Source organism: Hevea brasiliensis, chromosome 16 (assembly GCF_030052815.1).
Source record: "Hevea brasiliensis isolate MT/VB/25A 57/8 chromosome 16, ASM3005281v1, whole genome shotgun sequence".
NCBI lineage: Eukaryota > Viridiplantae > Streptophyta > Magnoliopsida > Malpighiales > Euphorbiaceae > Hevea > Hevea brasiliensis.
In genome coordinates, this window is record NC_079508.1 from 69746913 (window position 1) to 69759198 (window position 12286).

A 12286-nucleotide genomic window follows, 5' to 3' on the forward strand; every position below is an offset into this window, starting at 1 on the left:
AATATTATATTCATCATAAATTTAATGAAGAAATTTAATTGTTTAAAATCTAGGGCTCTGATAACACATGTAAAATAAATTTGAATAGATTATAATAATCATAAACATAATGTGAATCATAAACATAAGATTCAACATCACCCTAATAATGAATCTTGAACAAATAAATTCTCACAGATCTATAAAGCGTACCTGATGCGGAGTTTAATTGAGTCATGCTAATAATTAAGAGAGACACTTTAATTTAATAAATTCATTTCTCCCTCTTGACCATTCTTTGTTCACACATAAGAATTTAGCGATATAATACTTTATTGAGATGACCTTATTATTTCTGACTTTATGAAAGAGAATGTGCGTGACTTTATGGGTAGAGAGAGGATCAGCTTCAGCTTATATATATATATATAAATATAAGACTTAATCTAGTATATTCATCAAATATCCTTATACAATTAGAATTATGTTTATTATTTTAAATAAAATAATCCTTGTATAATTAGGATTTGTATTAATTAAAGTAAATATCAATTAATATTTGGCCACATTAAATAAATTGATTTTGGCTCAAATGGTAATATTAGTTACCGGACAAAATCTTACAAATTATCCTAAATTTGAATCCAAACTTAATTAATATTAACACTATTCGAATTCATTCCAAATCCGATTAAAATTTATTCTCAACTATCTGAATTTATTCTAAATTTAATTATTATTATTATTATTATTCAAATAATACTTGAATTCGGTTAATTTTATATATTTTAATTAATAATCTACATAAAATATATTGTTAACTAATAATTTATATTTAAAAAATTTAATAACTTTACACAATATTTAAATTTTATTTATTTAAAATATAACGTATATAAAATATATAAATATTATTATAAAAAAATATATATTTTGTATTTAGCTAATTATTTATATAAATATATTTAGGCAATGAGTATTCAACATATAAAATTTAAACATAATTCAAACTCGTCACGAGTGTTATTTTTCAAATTCAAATCATCTCAAACCCAATTATATTACTAAAACTTATCACATTAGGATTCGGTCGAATTATTTACTTGCAAATACTCAAGTTATAAGCTAATTTAATTTTATAGGCATTTAAAAATTTAAGTACTTACATGTTTAATAAAATACATATAAATAAGCAGTTGTATTTAGTAAAAAAATAAATTATAAATATATTTATTATTAAAATAATTAAAAATAATATTAAATGAAATGTTATGAAATTTTAAAATTTAAATAAAATATTATAATAAAATAATTAATTAAATTAACTTATAAATGTTATGAAATTTTAAAATTAAATAAAAAATATTATGATAAAATAATTGATTAAATAAACTTATAAATATAAAAATAAAAAAATTGATTTTTATATCTTATTTTGTTAATCTATAATTTTAAAAATATTATAAATAAATATTTAAATTTATTTTTAGAGCCGATACACATAATGTGTGGGTAATTTTTATCATTCGTCTCTGAATTTTATTCAGTGTTCCACTTTTATCCCTAAATTTTATTTTATCACTATATCTTCCTCTCTCTCCTTCATGTACCACTATACTACTTTGTAAACTGTATCTGACAATTTGAAAGAGGAAGAAAAGGTTGAGATGCCGTAGCCATATCTTCACCCTTCTAAGGAGGGATTCAACGGAGATTAGCCTCAAGAATAGCAATTGAAGATTCATTGATAATATCTGAAATCAGCGCAGCGCATGGGAGTTTGAGAGAAAGGGTTCGGCTAAGATGTTGGTGTAATATTGAATGTGATTTACGTACCTCGTGGCATTCAGCTAACACAGGATACGCTTATTTGGATGCAGCAATTATGAGGTATGTATAATACATTTCAATGAAATGATTTGTTATGGGAAATGGGTTGCTATTGATTTGTAATTTTTTTTTTCAAGCTTTTCTCTAGTGTCTTCCAATGGATTTTCCTTCGTCAACATTATCAATAGAGTTTTTTTTAGTTTCATTTTGTCTTCCCTTCATTTTTGAATGAAGAAAAAGATAACTATTAAGAGAGAGAGCTCTAATTTTTAATGTCTTATTGTACCCGACTGTGTTGAGGAGAAAAAAAGAAAATATCCACTTGTAATATTATTTAATTTTTTTTTAAATGATATCATGTAATTAATCATGTAAACATCAAAACGGAGTTCTCACTTAAACCTGGTGATATAGATTTTTAATATGATAAAATTAAAGTTTAAGTTTTTTTTGAGTGATAAAATAAAATTCATGAAAAAAATGAACGCTAGATAAAAATTGCCCCATGTGTAGGAAAGCAAGGCTAGGGCGGATTTGCTATTTGGAGCGAAGACTGAAGCTGATTGGGTTACAGTGAAGTCGTTAAATTATATATTTATCGAGCAAATTTATCATGCAAACCCGGTAAAGGCTGGTTCTAGAATAGGGAGGCCCATTACAGATACCATCTCTATCGCTCTTCCTCTTCTGGTATCTTTCTCTGTCTAGATTTGGCCACCGAAACCCCGCATTCCATGGGGTCTATGCTCGGTGACTGGCCTTCCTTTGACCCTCACAACTTTAGCCAACTTAGACCCACTGATCCTTCCAATCCATCGGTATGTATTATGCTGTTGCTCCCTATCTATAATTTTAAGCTCCTTCAATCATCATCTCTATTTTTTTTTTTAAATGATCCGTCTAGTTTCTCTTAATTCTATGCTGAGTTTTGTGCCTCCTAGATAAGGTTTTAGCTTGAGTTCAACCGTGGGAAAATAAAAAATACATTTTGATGATACTTTTTGATCCCATTTTTAGATTGGGTTTCTGGGTTTACTTAGCTTAAGTATGTTAATGGGGTCTGATTAGGAATTTGTTTGGTCCTATTAGGATAGTACGTTCAACTTCAGGATTTGTGTAGTTATCTTTTCATTTTTAGATTGGGTTTACCTGCCGTAGATGTAAGTTGAAAAAGTTTTGGGCTGTTCAAAATGTAGTATTGCTCTTCAATTTTTTTGTTAATTTTACTTAGTTTGGCATTTGTATCACACGCATAATTAGACATGTAGATTGTGAGTTGATGAGATAGGATTATATCTTTGTGATAATGCGACGGCTTCAAAATTAGATCTTTAGGAAATTACCTCCCTTTTAGCCCCAAGCAGTTGTGATGAGGTCTTACCTAAATTGAACTGCAATTGGAAAATCGTGATTTGAATATTAATGGATGTCAAATGTAGCATGTAATTATTGGCTACATTTATTCAAAATAATGTACAGATCCATTGCTGAGATTGGGATTTTTCTATGTGTGCCTGTGTTGGTTTGGAAAGGCTGGTATTGCTAAATTAAGCTATCAACAGCTTAAAGCGCAGAAACATCTTCTGCATTCTATATGTTCACCTTGCCAAGTAGACTTTAGATTCCAATTATTCATTGGCCAAGTACATTAGTTTAGTTCATTTTATGATATTATTATTCAGTCAAATGAATTATGCAATGCCTCATTGTTTCTTATATTCAAGCTCTGTCATTGATTATGGCCCATAGCCAACTAGATTTGCTTGATAATTTCGGTACCATAGTAACTTTAAAGGTAAGTATGTAAATGAAGTGAAATAGAAAGATATCCACCCACTATTTCTTTGCTTACCCGATCCTTAATCTTATTCCTTCTGCTTTCCCATTGTTTTCACATTCTCGAAAATGATTTTTTTGCTTTATTTCTCTCGAGTGAAATATAAATATTTTCTGGCCAGCATATGAAGCATTAGCTCTTTTAATATATAAACTGATGGTCCATCAACTATAAAGTTCAAAAATTTTGATATATACCATAGTTAATGAGTTTTGTAGATTATTTGTGTAGATAATCAGGTAAATCCCTTTTCGAATGTGAATTATCTCATATGTATTGTTGATTTTTGGAAACAAGCTAGGACTCATTTGGCAGCTTCTCTGGCTGAGGCAAAAAATTGCTTTTGATGCCATAATAGCAAATTTGTAAAGTAAAATTTTTTGAAATAAAAAAATCACAGAGGAGCCCTGCTCGCTTATATAATAAGAAACAGAATGAATATCACAATACTGCCATTTACATGTAGACATACCTGTGCCAAGCTGAAAGTCTCCTTTTACAACAACACATAAGCATGTAGGCGCTTGTGTGAACTTTTGTTTGTGCATTAATAATTTTGTGACTATCATTCTTCGCTGAGCTTCAATGATTACATAGTTGGATTGGTGGTGGCCATTAGAATTGGTCTTATCAATTCGGAAATCTCTAAAGTGATGGTGCCCTGTATGATATACTCTAGTGCTTACAAGTTCCAGGGTGAGGCTGGTATGCTATGGCAGTTTGCACTATGGTTCTTATTCTGAGAATGGAATGCATCTTCATCCTTATTTAGAATTATATTAATTTTTTGTGCTTTTCTGTAGAAAATGACTCCTGCTACTTATCATCCTACTCACAACCGTACTCTTCCACCACCTGATCAAGGTAAGAAACAGAACTTTCCAATTTTCATCTTCAGGAAACTTTTTTTCCCACAAAGATAAGGAAGACTTGTTTGGCATGTGATGGCATTTGAATACTTTGGCTAGATTTTTTTGTGTGGTGATATTTCATGAGTGTGTATTTGTGTGAGAATAGGTTCTATATGTTAAATGCAAACGATTTTCAACTTCATCTATGATCTATCTATTAACTTCTTTCTGTCAAGTCATATTATACAACTTTATGCAGATATGACAGTCTCTTTTGTGTGAAAGCATTGTAAAGCTAAAGTAGCATTAAAGCATGTTCTTGTCATCCAGAATGCTTCTTCTTTTCACGTATTAAGAATAGAATTGTTCAAAAGAAAGTTCAACTCTAGTAACAGTTTGAGTGCAAAGGAAACCAAGTGCTGTAAAACTTTATCCAAGTTACTTGAGCTTGGTTTGAGTTTGACTTGATGCTCATTCAGGCTCATTCTTTAACGAAACAATAAAGCACTATTATTTTGTAATAAAAATTTTCTACATTTTAAGCTTGGCTCAAAAGCTCATGATCAACTCAGAATTTTTTTTTAGCATGATTATTTTATAATAATTTTACGACAAGTATTACTCTATTTAAGATATCATAAAAGTTACTTTAAAAGGAAAAAGGTTTCATAAAAACTATTAGAAAATAAACATCTAATTCAGTAATAAATAAATTATGAACATATAAAATGGCTATTAAAATGAATTATTTTGTTATAAATGTTATGATAAGATAAAAATTATATTGAAAGAAATTATCTTTCTTAGTTGGTTAATCATGTGAAGTGACTTGAGCTCAAGTGAAACATTAAGAAACCAACCTTGATTAATCTTTTGAGTTCAATGATATGCTCGAGTTGAACTCAAGCTCAGCTTGGATCAAACAGCCAAGCTCGAGCATTGTGATGCTTGACCCTAGCCTCTGGAGTTGTAACCAGTTTGCAAGCTCCATTATATGTATGAAGCTGCAACCTTGGATGCATATAACCGCATAAATGAAGCTGATGCATTCATTTAATTTAATGCTAGGGAGATGTGTTTTGAGATCAATATGGGATTCACAATTTCACATACATTCATTACCGGACAGAACCAGTTTGGCTCCCTGTAATCTGCATGCCTTTTGCCTCCATGAGTTGCTTATCAATGTGGGTTGCAACCCGGACATTGTAAAGACCTTTATTAACTTTTGTCATTGTGGATACTGTAAGGACATTCTGAAAAGCTTGTGCTACAGAGGTGGTGTCTAGATTTCAAAAACTTAAGCAAGTTGGTTGGTTGCACTTTTCTAATTTTGTTTTTGTAATACAGTGCTTGGTATTCAGTAATCTCAAGACAATTTCCTCATTTGTTACTCATTTGTCTGAAAATCATCTTGGCAGTGATAACTACTGAAGCCAAAAATATTCTTCTGAGAAACTTCTATGAGCGAGCTGAAGAGAAGGTTAATAATTAAACGCTGATGTTACATATTTAATGTTTCACACTACTTCTAGACTCTCACTGGCATTCTTTTTACAGTTAAGACCAAAGAGAGCTGCCTCCGAAAATCTAATACCAGAGCATGGTTGCAAGCAGCCTAGGGCTTCTACTTCATGCTAAGCTTTGTTTACTGTTGGAAGTACAACATGCCGGTTGTCAATGTAAATACAAGTCAAGTCATGTCATGTCATGCCAAATGTGTCAATTTGTGTGAAAGGGATTTGCTTGCGCAATGCTCTGAACTTTAGAGCCATACATGTAGATATGTGTGTAGAAGTGAGATTTACAGCTGAGTAATCAAATATAAAAGATTGAGATGAATAGTCATGCTTCGCATTAACACTCTTTGCCTATTCTTTTTTGTTCTGGGAATGGAGTTTATCAACATTTGAATTGTTGATGCACGAGAGGCCTTTTGTATGGCAAATGCTTGTATGGAGTTGTTGCATGAGCTTGATTTTTCATGAACATGGGACTGCCATCTTCGCGGACTTCCCACTCCCAAGTTAAGAGATGACTTAAGTTGCCATATTTTAGGGCCTGACTGGTTGTGTTGCTAATGCTAGGGTTGTGTTGCTAATGGGTTGATTGAAAACAAAGGTATTCACTTAATGATATGGATTTGACATTAAGTTCTGTATGTTGTATCATTCTGATTTCTGAATTCCATTGATGGTCAGAGAAGGTGGATGTCATCTTATTTGGGCTGTTAAGTTGGCAAACCTTTTTTTTTTTTGGTAATTCTGTTTAATCAATGGTAAAGGAACTTAATTAAATTAAATGATAGAACTAATAGAACTAGAGTCTAGTCTTTCATCATTTATGAAGTCAAATGGCTGCCAACCAAGATTTATTATTATTTGACAAGAGCCTGAAAAATATTTCCAGCACTTTCGTAAGCACGCGGAAGGGATATAGCGAGAAGGCCAGGACAAATATTCATAGAATGAATTTTTTATTTTTTTTATATATATATATATAATGTTGATTTTTTTTTTAATTGTAATTTAAGGGTAAGATATAGGTGCCTTTTGTTGACAAAGATACCAGCGGCTTTGAATTCAACTCAGAATTTTTTATGGTATTAATGTAAATTGGGTTTTGCTTGTGGGCTAGAGATACAGATTCCAGCATTTAAACGGTAAGTAAATAAAAAAAAATACTTGGTATGCTATGTGTTGTGATTAGAGCAGTCACCGGTCTGCACTGTCTGTTGTTGACCATCTACAATGGCAACAGTTCCATGAACTTGTACCATATGGTTAGCCAGGTTGTACTTAAAAAAAAAAAAAGAAAAAAAAAAAAGAGATAATTCCCATTCAAGATCAAGACAGAAAAGCCATCTTCCCTCAACTTATGTACCACAATTTTAAGCACATAAACTCGTACAGAACAGACCAGAGAAGTAAACACAATCACACAAAAAAACAGAGTTTTTCTGCGAATGAACTCAATGGCTATGGCCACTCACTTGTACACCTCTTATTCTCCAATCACCACCAAGACCATCTCCTCTAACAATAACAGCGACAAGGTTCTTTCTCTTCCTTTACAGCCAAGGCATGCTGTATCGATAGCCTCACCATCTCTTTCTCTGGGAACAACGACCAGATTTTCCATATCAGCAGCTGCAGGAACCACTGCTGTGCAAGTCGATGGACCTACCACTTCTAATAAAGGACCAAAGTCTTTGCCTTTTAGAGTGGGTCATGGGTTCGATCTCCACCGTTTAGAGCCTGGGTACCCTTTGATCATTGGTGGGATTAATATCCCGCATGAAAGAGGCTGCGAGGCTCACTCTGATGGTAATTTTACTGATTCTGATTCCTTTTTTTTTTTTTTTGTTATCATTTCGTACTCAATTGAATAAATCCCAATTCATATCGTGAAGATTCAATATTTGGCTTTCAATTATTTCTTTGTATAAGTTTCTGTGGGAAAAAATCGGAGCTTTAACTTGTTGAAGACTGCTTTTTTTAAAAAAAAATAAAATTTTATGGTACTATTATTGAAGTGTAGCTTTTGTTTGCAGGAGATGTGTTATTGCACTGTGTTGTGGATGCAATATTGGGTGCATTGGGCCTGCCTGACATTGGGCAGATATTCCCAGATTCTGATCCCAAGTGGAAGGGAGCTCCATCGTCTGTTTTCATTAAAGAAGCTGTGAGTTTTTTTTCTGCGGCTCTGTTTGTTTTCAATTTTCTTCATTTGTATGTATGTCCTTTTGCATTCTTAATTTCAATGTCTGCCTTGATTGTCAATAGTCAATACTGGGTCGAGATTCAACTGTGTGCATTTGGTAGTAGCAAATTACTGTTGACCTCTGATCTGCTAGCTAAGATGCTTTGAGGAATTAGTTTATTCTACTCTGCTTTCCTCAAATATTGGATTGTAAATCATATTTACAAATTGCTTGGAAAATCATAATAAAAATTTATGCACTTCTATCATCATGGAAGAAACCTAAATGTTTAACACTTGTATTTTCTTAAAGTTGAATTCTGGTTGCATTGAATTAAGCAACCTGATTTTCAAACAAAGGTAACCGGCTTTTACTTTTTTGGGTTGTGAGTCCTTTTCACCGGAATTTTTGTTTAGGTTATTGCTCCAATGAAGCAAAGTCAGATTGATGATGATGAATGAAACCTTACCTGGAAAAAATTCAGCTAAATTCAGCTTTCTCTAATTTGAATTAGGGAGTGTAGGAGAAGGAATTAGTGTGAGGATTTGTTATGGGAGAATAGTTTATCCTTTAGTGAAATGGAGCACTACCATTTGGTTTCGTCAAAGAAGCTGTTAGTTCTTTTGATCAGTGTGATTATGGTTATCTGAAAGCTACATGATGGGTTTTCATTCTGAATTTTATTTGCATCCACATTTTATTTGAGTGGGGAAAATTTGTAATGAAAAGTTACGGATTTAGTTTTTCAGTTTAAGTTAATCGAGTAAAGTCAAAATGTACAAGTTTTCTTTTGTTGTTGAGCTTATGAATGTAAGTAGTGCAATTTCAAATACACTTTGCAGTATTTAGTTTGGTGCTAAGATGCTTTAAAGAATTAATTATTCCACTTTATTTCAACACTTGAAACTATAAACCATGTCCATATTTAGAAACTTGATTGTAAAGTCTCATAAAATTAACTGGTCTGACTTTCCGTCTCATGGAAAGAATGAAGTTAACTAAATTTTACTTTCATTACAGTCAATGCTCCAATAGATTAATCTATGTCATGTTTTATTGAAATATATCATTTAAAATAGTGGAATTTCCTGGTTGATGGAGATGGGATGTCTCGAGTTTGAACCATGGAGTTTGGGAACAGTAACATGCATAAGGATATGTTATGGAAAAACACATTGGGTAGTTTATCTGCCCTTCTAATAATAAGCGCGGCACATCACAAAGTAGTTCATCAGCATCTAATTCCATTAGTTGTGGATGTTTATAATCTGCTCCTGCATAAGTTTTTCATCGATTCTGACTTGCGTTTGTGAAACTTTATTTTATTTGGGAAGTAACAGACATTTTAACCAGATTAACATTAATGTTACTTTTTGAAGGTCTTAACTTCACATACATTAGGGATGAGCTATTTCCACAGCATGCAGGATAGTTACATGCTGATTCATGTTCTGGCTTGTAGAATATACTGTGGACATAGGGCGATGCCCATCCTTGTATGTTATTATTTCAAAAATAATATTTCTTTTGCTCTACATCTTGTGTCTGTCTCTACAGTCTACCCATTGTCCCTCTTGTTTTCTGAGCAACACTACTTCCATTATAAGACATTCTCTATTCAATAGTGTAGTTGTAGTTGGTTTTATAGAGGTATCTTTTTTAATGTTTTGACAGACGGCTTTGTAAAATTGTGGGATTTGTCCAAATCTAAGGGATTAAAAACTTCAAAAATGTGAAATCCAAGAAATTGAAAATTTTTTGTGTTTGGTGTATATGGTCCAAATCCTTGGAGTTGAAGGGCAGTTTTGAATTTGGAAAAAATATAGAACCAATGGCGTCTTTGAATGAGATATCTGATGAAGGATACCTCAAAAATTTCAGTTAATTGCGGATTAAACCTATGAATTGTTTCTTCATTTTACTATATCAAATGATGGATTCTTTCATTTTTCTCACTCAAATCCCTCATAAAAAGAGCAATTAAAGGTTGCTTTTAGTTATACCGTATACTGGAATCATATAACCTACAACCATTGTATTGGTTTTTAGTTCTGACTTTTGTGTTAATGACAGCTGAGCTATCTCTACAGCATGAAGGCTAAGTTTTTTAGTTCTTATTTTTGTATTTTTTATGTTCGATAATAAAATAATGAAGTGAAGTTTTTATGATTTAAAATTTTTTATAATTTGATATAACTGTAAAAAATAATATGAAAAATAAATTATTTTCCCAAAATATTTTTTTTTCTATAAATAATTTGATTCAAATTTAAGTCTTATCTTGCAGTAAACTAGTTAAAATTAAGGCTCTTAATTAAACTAATATGATCACTGGTAGAAAGAAAAAAAAGGCTTTGGGATTTCTATTAACAGGTTGCAAGTTTGGATTTTACTTATCTTTAGGAGGTTTTAAATGCAAAACAAATGATTCTATGATCGAAATGCCAATTTCTCAGTCACAGTACCAGCAAAAAAGCAATAGATCACATTTTCAAGAATTAGTTCAATAAGAAAGAAAAATCATATCTTTACAGCATGAAGGCTAGGTTCGTGCAAATTTGTGTCAAGGCATGTGAGATTCACTGACACGATAATGGGGTGTGCCTATGTGCTGTGTGTGGAAGTAGAGTCTCCTGTATTAATTTCTTGTGAAACTTATATTTCTTATATGCTTTTTACTCATGCCTATCTCTGTCGTGTTGTCCTTTGCGATTTTAGAGCAACACAAGTAGGGTTTTTCCTGTAGGTTATCTTCCACAAATTATATTTTTTGTGTTGTTTTACATATGCTTATCTGTAGAGTAGCCACTGTCCTGTGTATTTTTAGAGCAATACTACAAGTATAATAAAACACTGTTTTACCATACATCGACCATTTATCCCAAAATAGTTGAGAAACAGGTCCAAGCATCCAAAGGAATGCCAAAATGAGGAGGCAAATGACAGCAAGCCTCTGTAATCCAACTTCTTAAAGTTATTTGTGGACGTAGTATTCTAAGATGTTAACTAGAAGCAATATAGCAACTTTAATTCATGGGATAAACCTTTCTTGAATTGAGTTCAACTGTAGATATTAGATTACAGAGATGCAAGTAAACATATAGTGTCATTGGTTTGACGTATGCATGTCTAGATGACGATGTGGTGTATAAATGATATATGATGGAAAGTATCTTCCATCTCTCTCTCTCTCCCTCTCCCCCCCTCTCTTTCTCCTTTGCTTTCTTCATCCATTCACATGTACACGCATTTGCATATATATATATATATATTCATCATATTTCAAACACTCATTCTATGTATCAGCATAAAGTTTCAGGTTATTTAGAATATTCTGAAACCGGAGAAACCGTAATGGAATGTGCTCTAAGTAATTCAGTTTATCACTTTATCTGTCTCATCAAGCTTATCATAATATCATCTAATATGATTTATTTCAGGTAAGACTCATGCATGAGGCTGGCTATGATATTGGAAACTTGGATGCCACCTTAATTCTTCAAAGACCAAAACTGAGCCCCCACAAGGAGGCGATCAGAGACAATTTGTGTCAGCTGCTTGGAGCAGATCCTTCTGTTATAAATCTGAAAGCAAAAACTCATGAGAAGGTTGACAGCTTAGGTGAAAATAGAAGTATTGCAGCTCACACAGTGGTTCTTCTCATGAAGAAGTAAAGGATATCTTTAAAAACTCAAATATTTGGAATTTAACTGTTGTACTTCGTTAGCATTGTTGCCACTGTTACAGAGATTAACAAGTTGGTTCTTGTGACGATCCATTTTACACTATAACAGTTTCTTAAAGTTGGTTTCTACCATGCCTGAAAGAATAATATCTTGTCCATGATATGTTGTTATAATACTTGTATTTGTACATCATGCAAGCCCATTTTCGTCAGGGCTGTTGTCATTGCAGTTATGTACAACTGGGGGTGCCTCCATGGCCAAGATTTGGAATAAACAAACATCTGAAAACGAAGCATAGTTCATGAGAAGATAGTATTTTGTATGTTTTTTTGATGGCATATGTCCTTGAGACATGCTTTCAGGGCAATTATCTTGATAATTATGTGCCACTGGGGCATCC

The 12286-nt window shown here is 32.3% G+C and overlaps 2 protein-coding genes across 2 annotated transcripts; both read left to right on the top strand.

The window, feature by feature from the left end:
• The first annotated feature begins 2407 nt into the window (after positions 1-2407).
• LOC110656118 (DET1- and DDB1-associated protein 1) lies at positions 2408-6358 on the top strand. The gene is made up of 4 exons (XM_021812713.2): positions 2408-2627; positions 4450-4510; positions 5919-5980; positions 6058-6358. Exons 1-4 carry the CDS (start codon positions 2544-2546, stop codon positions 6136-6138), a joined length of 288 nt encoding a protein of 95 aa, XP_021668405.1. The 5' UTR covers positions 2408-2543; the 3' UTR covers positions 6139-6358.
• A 944-nt stretch (positions 6359-7302) lies between these two features.
• Positions 7303-12059, top strand: LOC110656119 (2-C-methyl-D-erythritol 2,4-cyclodiphosphate synthase, chloroplastic). Its single transcript, XM_021812714.2, has 3 exons — positions 7303-7823; positions 8051-8181; positions 11641-12059. Exons 1-3 carry the CDS (start codon positions 7463-7465, stop codon positions 11872-11874), a joined length of 726 nt encoding a protein of 241 aa, XP_021668406.2. The 5' UTR covers positions 7303-7462; the 3' UTR covers positions 11875-12059.
• The last annotated feature ends 227 nt before the right edge of the window (positions 12060-12286 follow it).

What these genes read in the sequence shown, in the direction of transcription:
- LOC110656118 (XM_021812713.2), top strand. Translation starts at nt 2,544, where the DNA reads ATGGGGTCTATGCTCGGTGACTGGCCTTCCTTTGACCCTCACAACTTT. An exon ending in TCTTCCACCACCTGATCAAG is followed by an intron (nt 4,511 to 5,918) that starts GTAAGAAACAGA and finishes TCATCTTGGCAG; the next exon opens with TGATAACTACTGAAGCCAAA. An exon ending in ATGAGCGAGCTGAAGAGAAG is followed by an intron (nt 5,981 to 6,057) that starts GTTAATAATTAA and finishes TTCTTTTTACAG; the next exon opens with TTAAGACCAAAGAGAGCTGC.
- LOC110656119 (XM_021812714.2), top strand. Translation starts at nt 7,463, where the DNA reads ATGAACTCAATGGCTATGGCCACTCACTTGTACACCTCTTATTCTCCA. An exon ending in CTGCGAGGCTCACTCTGATG is followed by an intron (nt 7,824 to 8,050) that starts GTAATTTTACTG and finishes TTTTGTTTGCAG; the next exon opens with GAGATGTGTTATTGCACTGT. An exon ending in CTGTTTTCATTAAAGAAGCT is followed by an intron (nt 8,182 to 11,640) that starts GTGAGTTTTTTT and finishes GATTTATTTCAG; the next exon opens with GTAAGACTCATGCATGAGGC.